This window comes from Malaclemys terrapin, chromosome 12 (genome assembly GCF_027887155.1).
Source record: "Malaclemys terrapin pileata isolate rMalTer1 chromosome 12, rMalTer1.hap1, whole genome shotgun sequence".
Lineage (NCBI taxonomy): Eukaryota > Metazoa > Chordata > Testudines > Emydidae > Malaclemys > Malaclemys terrapin.
In genome coordinates, this window is record NC_071516.1 from 20,587,397 (window position 1) to 20,602,605 (window position 15,209).

The following is a 15,209-nucleotide window of genomic DNA, read 5'->3' on the forward strand; positions in this document are numbered from 1 at the left end:
ATATGTCTTAGCATCTAACCAGAAGAGGGAGCTCCAGAATGGGCTGCTGGTAGATGCTGTTTGAATTGGAAGCTCATCTTCCAAACACTTGGAATTGTCAGAGGACTTCCTCAGTCTGAGGAATGAATTTGAGGTTCCCGATGCAAGTGCTGTGGCAACATCACTCTTGTGCACACTACTTTCATGTACATGTACATTTAATGCCATAATTTCAAGAGGACCCAGAGCTGCTTGGTTTCATTCAACTCTTGCTGTCAAAGGAGTACCTACTTAAAAAAATTGTCTTCAACACAGTTGGTTTATTGATTTAATCATTTGGAAAATTACCATATCAGGTTTAAAATTTAGCTTAAACTCCTTTTCCTTTCCTCTCCACCTCCTCCAATAGAACAATATTGAATTCCTAAGTGCAGCCCAGTGCACTGTCCATATTAATATTCCTTTGTATAACTGTTTCTTGGGGAGATGGCTAGGCCGCAGTCTCTTAGGAGTTTGCAAATGCCTTTCCTGTGAATTGCCTCAAATGCTCCATTTTTTTTTTTTCAACTTATTTCCATGTTAATGTTCTCTTGATGTTCAGTTAAATTGATTGAGCTGTAAAAAGTCATCAAACCAGCAGCAGAACTCTTTTGAGGAAGGATTTTTTTAAATCTTAAATAGGTGAAATAATGGTATTTTTAATGCATTGGAATTGGAGAATTTTCATTAATTCATATATTAAGTGATCTATCTTTCAAATGATAACTGGTATAGCAATTCATGGTAAAGAGTGTTCAGGTGAATACAGTACGAAGTTCTAAATTCTTTTACATAGCAGCGGTGGTAGAGTAGAATCTTTCCAGGAGCCTGAAACTCCTGGGTGCTTATATTTTTGAGTAACTGCAAAATTGCATCAAAACTGGTTCTCGCCACTCACTCCCCCCCCTTTTTTTTTTTTGCTGTCTTGTACCATTTAGAAGAAACAAAACAAAACAAACCTGCCTTTTAAATGAAATATTGAAATGTCATATTTCAGACTAGGATTTCTATGGAAGTTCTGGGAAACAGTTTCCTCTAGCAACTCATACGATATGTGATGAAACTTTCAGAGAGCCATACCTTCTATTCTTAAATGAATTGGTTTGTTTTTTAGGATTTGATCACTTAAATATACTAGATTTAAAGTGTACTTGTTATGTAATATACAGAAGTACCAAAATCCATCATGTACTAATTTTGGCTGCTTAAATATTTTACAATTGTTTGGTTTTGGTTTTCCAAAGAGATACTCAAAACAAAATATTCAAACATTTGCAAAAAGCAACCTCCCGCCCTTGCCCCAACACTAGATATCCTAGTCCAGGGGTCGGCAACCTTTCAGAAGTGGTGTACCGAGTCTTCATTTATTCACTCTAATTAAAGGTTTCGCGTGCCAGTAATACATTTTAACATTTTTAGAAGGTCTTTTTCTATAAGTCTATAATCTATAACGAAACTATTGTTGTATGTAAAGTAAATAAGGTTTTTAAAATGTTTAAGAAGCTTCATTTAAAATTAAATTAAAATGCAGAGCTCCCTGGACCAGTGGCCAGGACCCAGGCAGTGTGAGTGCCACTGAAAATCAGCTTGCGTGCCGCCTTTGGCACCCATGCCATAGGTTGCGTGCCCCTGTCCTAGTCTGTTGTGCACTAACCCCTGAGTCTTTGATTTTTCTGAGAACTGCAACTATTTAAACTGCACTGCTACACATCTTTTTTTGTTGTTGTTGTAAATCCATTGGTAACCGCTTACTTGATGAGAGTTTAACTGCTTTGGAAAAACATTTAATATTAACATTTAAAAGCTAGCCTTCTGAAGCACTAAGGAAGGGCACTCATTTGTAATATTAGGAACTCTTGTTCTGCTCAGAGACCAGAATAATTATTTCAGTATAGCCACAACAAATCTTTTTATTGTCCTTTCTTGTTAAAACATCTGCTAAACTACACTTCAGCCAGCCATGAGCTCGGATTGCTAGTGGGGAAAAAAAGTTGGTATTTCCTCTTTAAAGATAAATGTCACTAATATTGATGCAATTGATAAGTGTTTGTATTTACTTATTAAAATTTCTTCTCTTATCTCCCAGCCTATTTGTGTGCGTATGTTTGTTAGTAGACGTATTTCCTGCTATTTGCTAATATTCATAGTGCTGGTAGACACTATTGAAAATCTTGTCTTATCCACATCTTGCTTTTATTACTTGCCCATAGAATGGGTAGCACTTGAGATGAGGAAAACTGATACCTTGGATCTTTTAGAACTAAAGAGTAGAAGCATACCTGATGTGGCAGGTAAGATAACTATACTGCCTTCTTGGGCTATAATCGGATCTCTTCCTTCCTCTCACCTTCCATCCTAGAGATGGCAGCATTTCATTAATGAGTGAAAGGTGTGTGTGTGCGCTCTGCAATTTTTTAGGTGAGAAGAGGCATCTGACCTACCTGTCTCCTATAAGAATAATTAGGAGTTTATTTCCTGTGAGGACCAGAATAAACTGTGCAGGAAATGTCCTCCTCCTGAGAACAAATAGTTTCTCAAATAAAATCTTTAAACTTCTTTGATCAAAGAGAGTGCCACTTCTAAATCGGAATTCTTCATACCAGCAATTACTTATGCTATTGAGGCTTTTTCTCCCCCCCAAAAAAAGCAAACAATGTGGTGTATGCATATCAGCTTCCGTCTTAAGCACTGGTAAGTTTTTATGGCCACAAACAAGTAGAGACATTAAAAAATGGAGTTGTTGACACATCTGTATTCTCATTCAGTTTTATACCAATCAGAATTCTTAGATTGTTGTGTGCGAGACCCTGGATATGAGAGATTGCAACACATCCAAGTAAAGTTGCTTCTGGGTAAGATTATGATATGGGCTAGGAATGAGTTATCCAATCAGAACTTGTCACTGTTTTCCCCTTTTTCTGCTTTTGTCTCCAATGCTAATACCTTCAAGTATTTAGTCCAATGACTAAAGCAAACAAGCTGAGAGAGAAGAATTCCTTGTCAGAAAATCCTGTGGTGATGGATGGGGAGGAAAGCAGCCTCTGTCCATTCATTTGCTTGTGGGCTAGTACAATATTATCATAGTTCTTTATAAAACATAGTAAAAGAACATGTCAAAAAGGGTAGTCGTCAGTTTAACTAGCTTTCTTGCATCACAGAAAATGTACAGAGAAACATGTACCATAGACTTTTTATTCTTAATGACACATAAAATATTCTTTCTTTGAATGAATATAAGATACTTAATAGTTTACAAAATAAATTAGTTTGGATGCTTTAAATTAATTGTAATGGTCTTCTGTTGCTTTGCAGTGGTGGCAGGACCCACCAGGCACGGTTTAGATTTCATCTGGGATTGAGAAAACGTTCCTCATAGTCGTGGGAAGATTTATCAGTGTAAATTTAAGGAGTTGTGAAATGCGTGCCTTGTGCTTCATGTGGGTGAATTCCAGTTCATGTTACTAACGGGTAGGAAATTAATAGTGGAATACTTTTTGCTGTAGTTGAATAAATTTACCTCTTTCTGCTATGCTATATGAAATGATGCAGTTCTGCTAATCTTTATTAGTTTCTGTACAAATTATCCCGAGTGGCTTTTAAACTTCAGGTATTGGGGGTAGCCGGGTTAGTCTGTATCCACAAAAACAAACCTTAATTGAATGGGCCCTGTTAACACTGGTTCTCCATTTGTGAGATAACTCCCTTCTCTTCATGTGTCAGTATAATAATGCCTGCATCTGTAATTTTTACTCCATGCATCTGAAGAAGTGGGTTTTTTATCCATGAAAGCTTATGCCCAAATAAATCTGTTAGTCTTTAAGGTGTCACCGGACTCCTTGTTGTTTTAAACTTCAGTTATGGCTCTCTGAGGAAAAGCTTGATGCAAACAGAACTACAAATTCCATTTGAAATTTGCATATTAGGCATTTATTGTATGTAGTCATTGGGCACTATATTGTTAAATGCTTAGCTTAGACCTTTGAGTTAAACTATAAAAGACAGCAATGGCTTTTCTGATTTTTAAAGTTAGGGTTACCATACGTCCGGATTTTCCCAGACATGTCTGGCTTTTTGGGCCTCAAATCCCCGTCCGGGGGGAAATCCTAAAAAGCCGGCCATGTTCGGGAAAATAGGGAGGGCCCGGTGGGGCTCAGCCGGGGTCCGGGGCCAGGAGTGCAGAGCCGGGGCCGCTCGGCCAGGGGCCGGCGGTGCGGGGCCGGGCCGGGCGGGGGCCGGCGGTGCAGGGCCAGGGCCGGGGGTGTTGGGCCTGTGGCTGGCGGTGCTCGGCCGGGGGCCGACGCTGCTCGGCCGGCGCTGCTTGCCCGCGAGCCGGGGCCGGCGCCCCAGGGCCCGAGCCGAGCCGGGCAGGAGACGCTGGGGCCAGAGCCTCTTGGCCTGGACTGCTCGGCCCCGGCCCCAGCCCCAGCTTACCTGTTGCCTCCTTGTTTCAGGCTTCCCGCGAACATTTGATTCGCGGGAAGCAGGGGAGGGGGAGGAGCAGGGGGCGGAGCATTCAGGGGAGGGAGCAGAGTTGGGGTGGGGACTTTTGGGGAAGGGGCGGAGTTGGGGTGGGGCCGGGGCAGAGTTGGGGTGGGCCCCGGGCCCCATGGAGTGTCCTCCTTTTTTAAAATGAAAATATGGTAACCCTATTAAAGTTAAAACTAACGTCACTTGATACATCCTTGAAAGTTTGATCAGGAGCTTTTCTGTACAGGGATGTGTAGCACCATGATCCTTATTTTGGGTCTCTGCATGCTACTACAGAACAATGTTATTTCCAGAGTCCTTGGTGTACATGCTCCTCCTATATGCACCCTATACCCCATTGTCACAAATGCATGCACTCTCTGGAACTTAATTGTAGTCCGCTAGTAGCTTGTCTAGATACTGCAGCTTACTAGGACCATGAGCAAACTAAAGTCTAACAAAGTCAGTCAAGTTCTTTCCTAGTATTCTAGTATGGAATTCCAGAAAGTGTGCCCAGCTACTCAGATTTTGTCAAACTTTTTCTCATTCTTAGTGCATAGGCATATCCAATAGTTTGTTACAAGGCTAAGCCATGATGAAAGACAGAGTACAACAAAAATATTTTGCATTTACAATCTTTTATCCAAGGATTTCAAAGCATTTACCTGAGTGTAGTTGGTGGGAAAACTCCAAGATAATCCTATTTTGATAGGTTCCTCATATAGAAGTTTGTAGTCTAATTAATTAACCACTGGTGATATCATTTGTCACCAAAAAATACTGTCTGACTTAACAAAAACAATTCATGTCCTGGCAGTTTATGCACTAGTGCAACGTTTGTGCATTTGGGCTTTCAGCACTTCATGGTAATGTTTAAAATGAAATAGCTAGTTTTTATCTTCAACATTTTTAATTGAAAACCTTTCTATTAAGTTTAGAGGAAAGAACCAAATTTTTGTTTTGATAAACTTTAGTCTTCCTATCAGGAAAATATACACATGCTCAATATCTAACTTCTCGAATATAATATTGCTAACTTCATAAGCCAGCATTTTATGGTTTTAGATAGAATTATGGTTCTGCATATGAACATGTTCATTAGCAAACTGGCAGGGCTGCAGGTTAAACATTTAATTTTAAAATTTTAATGTACTTGCAATGCTGTTTCCCCGGATCTGATTTGGAATGAGGAACATCTATATGCTTCAGGCATAGGTCTCTTTAAAACAGAACACAGATTTAAAGAAAACGAAAGAGGTTATGTGGTCTTGAAGGAATGTGTGTACTTCTATCATAGCCAATAACAGCTCTGGAACTTGCTTTCGGTGATGGGGGGGAATAACTATAAAGAGGGGGAAATAGTAAAACAAGGATTTTTTTTTCCTAGTGCATTGGTTTCTATTTCCCATTTATTTTAGTAGGAGGGAAACATTCTTGTTATGTTCATAGTTTTACTACTCAGCAGACTTGCTTGAATAATAGGGTGGAATTTTCAAAAGCATTCTATCTTGTCCTATTTCTACTCCCATTGAAGTCTTTTGGTTTTGGAAAATCCTATCCATCAAGTCCAAATGCTATTAGAGTTTATCGGGCAATTCTAATGAAGATTCAAAGCAGTGGCTATTTACCGGACACAAGGCTATATTTAACAGTAATTCTGAAATTAATGTTAATATGGAGTACTTGGTATAGCACTGCTTTGGAATTCACACCTTTGGGTGTGAGGGGAGGTACTTGCCATACATGCTTTGTGATCTGCCCTTCACCTGAGCAGCCAGGGCAGTGACATTTCACTGTTCTGTTTTAACATCTGTCCCAAAATAGATTTTAAACATTAATATTTCTCAGTTTTCAAATAAATTATACCAACAGCCCATTTGAGCGTTTTCTTTTTTCAGAGTTCTTTTTGGGTAGAGATTCTGATCTTTATTCTTCATTTGGCACACTTTACAATAATGTGCTATGAGCACTTATGGTGCTAAATAAATATCCTAAACATGTAATAGACTGGGAAGGCTCCAACAGAGCTGTGGTGTTCCATTTTGTAATTAATATGGCTCCTAAAATGATGACTATATATTTAAATGATGGAACCAGAGGAGCTATATTGATTCATCTCCATAAGAGGCTTTCTTTTTTTTTTTTAAAGGTCCTAAGTACATGCTTACATAAGAAGTTATTCCAGTCTGACATGCATAATGTCCACAGTATAACAAGTAGTGATTCTCTATCTCTCTGCACTTTTACTTCTGTTAAACAATAATATTTTGATATCACCCTGTAATACTAGGAAATGTCTACTTGGCATAAATTGTCAGACCCATCTAGTCTGGTGTCTTTCTCCAGCAGTGGCCAGTATCTGACACCCTTCTTTACAGAACCAGACTTAGTTTTTAGTTTCTTCTTTGATTTCTATCAAAACCGTAAATGGAATTAAACAGGTGAACTTTGTATTGAATTAATAGCAGATGACCTTTCTTCAAAGCTGGTACTGATGTAAGTCAGGATTATAAAAATAAATCTAGCATGCCGGAATGACATTGATTTGGTGTATTGTCTTTCCTTCTCAAGGAGCATTTCTGTCAATCTTGCTAAATAAGCAACCTGACTGAAATTCTAGTAGCAATTAAAATTTATAAAAATCCCCAGAGCTGTGCTAGATTTGTCATTTTACAGTCTTTTTCCGTTCATCATTTCCTTGTCAATTAGTAAATCTACATCTTAATCAGTTTAATAAATTATTCCAGTAAATCAATATTTAAGGTTAAAATATATCCTGTACAAATGTACTTAATTGGTGGCCATTATAGGCTGAAGGTTATTGTGTCCCTCAAAGGACAAAGCTGACTTGATGGCTACTGGTGTCCGGTATAATGTGGATGAGAAGTACAGTACATGTTTTCTTTTAACTATTGTAGAGTTATCAACATTTAACCCAGAAGCTGCTTGTTGTCATTTGCCTTTTATTTGTATCCTTATGTTGCTCTTCTGTGTGGAAAGAAAATGTAGTTGACTAAACATTAGAAATTTGTAATTTGGTTTCACTGAAGTTACCAAAGGACCCTTCAATGACTGGATTAACTAGTGATGTGATTGACTGCACCTACCCACGGATGTTACTGTGAGCGACAGTTGGTGAAGAATAAAATTTTACTGTTCTGGGAAGAGGGGGACGTTTTTTTGTTGTTGTTTTTTTTTAAGGTTACTTTCTGAATTAATCCCTGCAGCACAGCAACTACATCTAAGCAAAATTATCTTTCAGTAAGTATATAAGCTCATGAAAATCAAGTAGTACTCTGTGAAGGAGCATTTAAAAATGACTTTTTCAAACCACTCAGCACTAATTTGTCTGTTCATTATAATATAGATTTTTTTTAAAAAAGAGATCCAGATTACCCAGTATAGTGTGTGTATACACAAATGAGTTCATGCTGCTGCCTCTTCTTTCCTGACACTTCCCTTATTCGGGGTTGGCGACTCTTGTAGCCTTCTTCTAGGCTGTCATGCCGATTGGTCTCTCTGGGAGTCCACTGATACCCGGTCTGTGTACTGAGTCTTTGGTCTCCCCATTAGCCATCTTTCGTCAAGAGCCATCCTACTGATATAACTCTTGGGTCTCCGCTGGATATGCCCATACTAGTGTAGCCCAACCTCCTTCAACTTGTCCTCAATTGGAATTACTCACATTAGGCCCCTTAAACCTCATTTCGATTACTATCCTGGACTGTCCAACATGAGTTCATACCTATTCTACAAAATTCTACCGCATAAAACATTTCTCTATATTCATTGACTATAACATTTATAATGTGCCTCTTGCTTCTAACAGTATCTCGCAGTTGCATAGAATGAGTATGCATAGAGTATCTTCACTCTCTAAATAAATGTTTTGTCACCGCAGTGGTAATTAGATTTCTATACTGCTTCAGTAATTTATCCCCAATATCACAGTATTTCTTAACTTTGCAAACACGTTTCCAGACTCTGAACTTCATGCAGTCTGTCTGAAGGTGGCTTTGTTGATCTCATTCTGTACAATGAGGCTTTTAAAAAATGGAAACTATTGCCAGCAGTAGAATAAAATAATTTGTCTTAACATCTGTTGTTATGATGCAGATGTGTAAGCATTTATTTTCATCCTTCAGCTGTTTGCTGGCTCAGGAAAGACTACAAGATATCCGATGCAGTGATGCCTAGAGTTCTAATGATATTTTCATACTATTTATACAGCCACCCCTTTGTCTCTTTCAGTATCTGAAGCCAAGGATCATGCTAAAATATCTTATTGCTTTATGGAAGTTCACTTTACTCTATATTTAACATTTCTGTAAACACACAAGATGTCCTTGAACTATCAAGTTGGTACAAGAATTCAAACCATTATATCTATTAATAATCAGATAAAATCTGGAAATGAAGTTCTACAATATAATATGTTAGTTTTACTTTAAAGAATAATATCCTGTGACTAAACATGTATGGATTTCCAGATATCAGAAATAAAGCACTAATTAATAGCATACAGTCTCTTGGAAAATTTAGACAAGCTTATGTCTGCATATCTCCTAAATGTGAAACTCTTTGCCAGAAATTGTCTTATGGACATTTGGCAAATCACTTGAGACTATTTTATGTATTTTAAACCCAATTTTTTTAGTTTTGGCAATTATACTTTATTCACTTGTATGGCACTTGATGGTGTACCCTTAACTACTCAGTCTAGACCTGGCTTATGTTTGGCTAATTTTGGTGCCATTTATACTGGCACTTGACCTGGGGTAACTGTTGTGGGAAAGTGAATTTATGAGTTGCTGGCTTTTATGGATATGAGACTTGACCTCTGTAATGGCTAAAAATGTATTTAGACATGATAGATTTATTGCATTGTGTAGAAAACTGTTTTTATCACAATGAAATAACATTCCCTTTTGAAAACGGTATTCAAAATAGGTTAGTTGGCCTGCCCTTACAGAACTAAGTCATATGTAATGTGCACAAAAACCATATGCAGCAATTTATCATAAATGAAAGCAATATTGCATTTAGCTGTGAGTAATCTTTGTAAATACAGTTTGTTTTCATGATCCTAAGATGTAGCTTGCTGCAACAATACATCTTCAGTACAAGCATATTTTTATTCTTATGCTGAGACTCTATATAAAGTATTATCTGCATTATGTCCAGCATGACAAGTTAGATTTAAATTTGAATACATATTAGACAACATCTGAAACTGCACCAATTGCACTAGCAGGTAAGTCTTAAATTTGACAGTGATATCCTTTTATACTGTCAAGAATCCACATTGAAACTTTCAATATTTTGTTACTTCTAACAGTTCTTATATTGTCTGGATTTTTTTTTTTCCTGAGGTGCTTTGAGGCTACAGTCTGTTCACTTTGTCTCTTTTCCCCTGATCCATAACCCCCCATATGGCATCCTAATGATCCTTCAACTGAGGAAGGCTGGGCTCCTCCTAGATCCCATCTCATCTATACCTCAAATATCATCTGTGTTTCAAACCGCATCAGTGTCCTAATTGAATGTATGGCCACACACTTCCACTTTTGACATAAGATGAACAGGTGTGATGGGGATTGGTTGGGTGAATTCATGCTTAAATGTACATGGATCTAGGGGTGCTGTAAGAATTTTTATAGTGGGGGTGCTGATGATGGAAACCATGTATCTGGTGGTGTTAATACTTTAAGCCAAGGGGTGCGGGAGTACCTCTAGTTCCAGCACCACTGCACAGTTCACATTAAACCACAATCCAAATGTAATTGTGGCTGAAGGAAGGCAGGGCATGTTACCGTCCTTATTTCTAATCCAATCTAACGAAACAGCCCATCTGGTCTTTTCCTTGGCAAAACTGGACTCCTACTGCATCATGTCCTCCATAAGTCCACAGTGTTCTCCCTGCCTTTCCTTTTACTTAGATTGTGATTCCTCTAAAGAATGTATAATGGAACTGAGAGGGTCTTAGTAATGGAGAGTTTGAGGTGCATGGCATGTACTTAGTTTTTTGAAATATGAAAAATTTGATGACAAAAAGATGAGGCACTTGTGTGACTCAGTAGGAGAACCTGTATTTGACTAAGGGAAATCTCCTAGCAAAAGAATCTGATAGAATAAGTGTTGATTTTAAAATCCATTTCTCCCCGGCCCCATGCATACCTTAGAAAATTAATAGTCTCTCCCCATGCCTTCAGACAAGGACAGGATATGTAACCTTTATACAAAGGAGCTTACAGGGGCTTTCTTGGAGTGTGGTGGCAGCTGGCCTTCTGTACTGTTACAGTCAAATGGAAAATGTAGCATGTTCTCACTTGTAAAACAAATTTTGGTTCTGGTCTCATTAGTTGTTGAACTTTAATTGATATCCTTTTTTCATATTTTGTAATGAATAAATAAGCTGGCATCCAGCTGGCTGAAGTTTGTATGCGGCTTCTAGTACATGTGGCTGTCACTTAGCAGTTTGGTCTGATGGATTCAGCACAGGTCTAACAATCAGAACCTCTGGACTTCTAATTCTGGCTCTGATGCAACTTGCTTTGTGGTCTCTTAACCTCTCTTACAGATGGGGAAACTGAGGCAAATAGGGATAATACTTCTCTCACAGTAATGGTGTGAGGATTAGCTTTTTGTCTAGTGCTTTCCAAATAGATAGTACTTGGTCAGCACCAAGTACTATTGTTATTAGTGATCTAATTGCTTGAGATAGATTCTGTTTGGTGTAATATAAAATGCTCTAGTTTCCGATTTTTACAGAAGTGACAATTGTTTTACCATTTTTTAAATATTTCCAGGGAGGGATGAAACGATGCAGCCAGCCAAACCATCATTCCTGGAATATTTTGAACAAAAAGAAAAGGAGAATCAGATCAATAGCTTTGGGAAGAATGCATCTGGCCAGACAAAAAATTCCTCTGATTGGAAGGTACCACAGGATGGAGACTACGAATGTGTAAGCATATACTTTGAAATGTATTACGGCCATTTTAAAGGTTTTCTGTTAGTCTTATTATAATAGCTTTCTTATTTGGACAAAGTACAGTAGAACCTCAAAGATACAAACACCAGAGTTACAGACATACTGGTCAACTTGCCACCCTGTGGAACCGGAAGTAATCCTGCAGCAGCAGTGGGGGGGGACAGAGACGGAGACGGACACACCCACACCCCCTTCACTGCCTCGGGGCTTTAGTCCTTAGGCTTTGGGCGAGGCTTGAGGCCGCAGGGGGAGGGGGGTCAGGGCTCCAGGCAGGGAGTGGTGGTCAGGCCTTCTGATTCTTGGGAGCACCAGGGGATTGGGGCTTCAGCCCTGTGGCTCCTTTCCTGGCTTCAGACCTGCAGGGGGTGTAGGGGCTTAGGACTTAACTATGAGGGGAGCGCTGGTTTCAGCCCCATCATGCACCCTCTTTCTGAGTCCCAGCACTCCCCCAAGGTCTAAAGCCCTGAGCCCTAGTGCTCCCAAGAGGCAGAAGCAGTCACCCACTCCCCACCTGGAGCTCTGATTACCCTCCATACCACCCTGCAGCTGCCTATGCATCAAAGAGCACTCCAGCCACAGGATTCTAACTACTCTCTACAGGATTACACTCTGTAGGCCATCTGCCTGGGAGTCAGGGCGAGCCTGTCTGTTCCCTTTTCCTTCCTAGCCTGTTCTTTGCAGATTATGCTCTGTAGGCCATCTGCCTGAGAGTTTTATATAAAATGGGCTCTTCTCCTGAACTGTGGACTACTGCAGGAGCCTTCCTACTCCCTGCAGCTCTCCAGCTAACCTGAGTTATTTGTTGATTTTTATGAGGACCAGGTGATCTTCAAGCTGTCACCTGAATCCTGGCCTCACAGCCTCAGCTGGGCGGTGGCTAATTAGTCACAGGTAGGGTTAGGCTCAACTCCTTTTAAAAGAGTCATCTACCCTCTGACATAATATAACTCTCTCACTCTTACTTTAGGGGGTGCAGCATAACTTCTCTCCTCCATGTGTGCATGCTGTCATTGAATGGGAGTTCGTATTACCCAACAATGTAAGGCTAGACACTTTAGAGTAGTAAGGGATACACATTCCTTTTGAAAAGAGTTGTGGAGGAAAAATTGCTTTCTTCTGTTTTAATTCGAATAGGTTGATGCCAAAATCCATCTAAAAATTTCATATAAACATTTTGGGACTTTATTGAAAACTGTGAAGACACCAATTTATTACCATAGAATGGGGTGTCCTCTTATGGATCAGGGCACATCTAGTTCAATGGGAGTGTGCACACAGTGAGGGAAGTGTGCAGTGTAGAAGGCACAAGGTAAAGGGGAAAGTTGTGTGACATAAGAACAACTATACTGCGTCAGACCAATGGTCCAGCTAGCCCGGTATCCTGTCTTCTGACAGTGGCCAATGCCAGGTGCTTCAGAGGGAATGAACAGAGCAGGTAATCATCACCTGTCGCCCATTCCCAGCTTCTGGCAAACAGAGGCTCAGAACATTGCAGCTTACAGAGAAGAAATATTTTTAGACCTGTGATGAGTAGCTGTTTTGACTCAGTTATATGACCTTCTTTACTGCCTTCTGTTATTACTCAAGTATTGCTGTTTACATAGATTACCAGTTTGGTGAAAACACAAAAAGGAAGCCTTTTGAAAGCAATAAATCAAACATTATTTAAATGTGCTTGGGTCACCCTCCTACATTAATTTGTAAAAATCTCACTTCCAAGCAGTGTACACTTCCTTAGCTCTGTTTTCCTGCCGTGCATGAATATGCCACAGTCTTGCCTTTTAATTCTATAATTGAGCTGACTCTCCAGTTAATTTTCTTTTATGTAGGATAAGTACTTGAAAGCAACAAACATTAATGTTGAATAGACACAAGGGTATTCCCTGCAGCCCTTAAATGAGGGTTATTAACAGTAACATGTTATGTAATCCAATCAAAGACCTAATGCTGAATACCTCTCCTGTTTTGGTTAAAAAAATTGAATAGACTAACCTAATGATGGGCTTTAGGCAAAACTCATCTGTTAAACTGCTTAGTAATTGAATGCCCCAATGTCATAAACTGCTTGAAGTAAGAGTACTTTCACTAGCAATATCAAGCACATTCAAGACTGAACCCAGCACTGGATTAATTCTGCTTTGTCAGAGGGGGTGGACAGGAGCATGCTTTTAATCTTAACTTCTATGGTTCCAAGTAGAGACCAGATCAGTCAGCTTGGAGATAAATATTGGTTTCTCTGAGCCTCAAGAAATGTGATTTGAAATACTGTTTGGTTTGTTAGCACAGTTTAGTTTAACAGTTCTCTCACCATAAGTCCTATATGCTTTCTCCCTCATAGCTTCTATAAACTGGAGACTCCTGGTTTACAAGCAAGCAACATTTAATTACAAAAGAGATTTTTCCCCTTTCCCTTGTGGAAAAACATTTGACCTTTTCCTGGTTAGAACTGTTCCTGTGAAGCCTCTGAAGCAGGCAAATATGAAGTTATTTATACACCACAGCAATGTGATGTTGGATTAGGGTTCCATTATTTTCATCCAGACTTCCTGTTACTTGTTAAGTGTTGATAATGTGCAAGGCACTGTACAAAAAATGAAGGCATTCCTGTCACCCAAGGAACTGGAAAAACTGGGGGAAGGGAGGAAAACTTGCTTTAAAAATGCTGTGAACTCCAGTCACCAAAATGTGCTGTCAACCACGCTACCTGTGCCATGGCAGTGGTCTGGGATATCATAAAGCATCTGTATTTCTAGCCTTGTAATTTTTAAGTGTCCGTCACTACTTCCATAGTCATTGCATGCTGGTGCTACTATTTATCCTCATACATTTCAATGAAGACAAGACAAAAAAAACTTTTGAAACTTGTTCTGCTCTTTTAAAAACCAAAATAACTTTTTTCTTTACTTTGGTTTAAAGAGTGTTTGGGTTTTGTTGGTTTTTTTTTCTCTATCTAAGTAGACCAACGTTTTCATCTCATTTGTGACTGAAGTGGGAGAAGTTTGAAGAGATTAAAATGAAGTTAGAATGGCAACTATCTGACCAAATCTACCACTATGGGCACTTTGATAGAATCTTCTATGACTATTCAGTGTATATTGTAGATCTACTGGGAGTTGTTTCATAGATTCTAAGGCCAGGAGGGACCATTGGCATCATTGTCTGACCTCCTGTGTATGACAGGCCACAGAATGTCCCCAAAATAATTCCTAGACTCTAGAGCGTATCTTTGAGGAAAACATCCAATCTTGATTTAAAAATTGCAGGTGATTGGGAATCTACCACAACCCTTCATAATTCACCATTGGAACAATTTACTCTCCTTGTTAAAAACGTATGTCTTATTTCCAGTCGGAATTTGTCTAGCTTCAACTTCCAGCAATTGAATCGTGGCTAGATTGAAGAGCCTATTATTAAATATTTGTTCCTCGTGTAGGTACTTATAGACTGTAATCAAGTCACCCTATAACCTTCTCTTTGTTAAACTAAATAGATTGAGTGCCTATAAGCAAGGCCGGCTCCAGGGTTTTTGCCACCCCAAGCGGCTGGGAGGGGGGGAAAAGCCGCGATCGGCAGCAGCTCCACTGCACCGCTTTCTTCTTCGGCAGCAATTCGGCAGCAGGTTCTTCCCTCTGAGAGCATCATTCCCACCAAAGAGCCCGATATGCCACCCCTTCCCCTTGGCGGCTTGCTGGGCTGGTGCCTGGAGCCGGCCCTGCCTATAAGGCATGCT

The 15,209-nt window shown here is 39.5% G+C and overlaps 1 protein-coding gene across 1 annotated transcript in view; it reads left to right on the forward strand.

The window, feature by feature from the left end:
* STK4 (serine/threonine kinase 4) overlaps window positions 1–15,209 on the forward strand; it is a 73,531-nt gene that overhangs the window by 28,294 nt on the left and 30,028 nt on the right. The window contains exon 10 of the mRNA XM_054045501.1: window positions 11,295–11,452. Coding sequence (XP_053901476.1) covers window positions 11,295–11,452 — 158 coding nt within the window. The remainder of the gene's footprint in view (window positions 1–11,294; window positions 11,453–15,209) is intronic.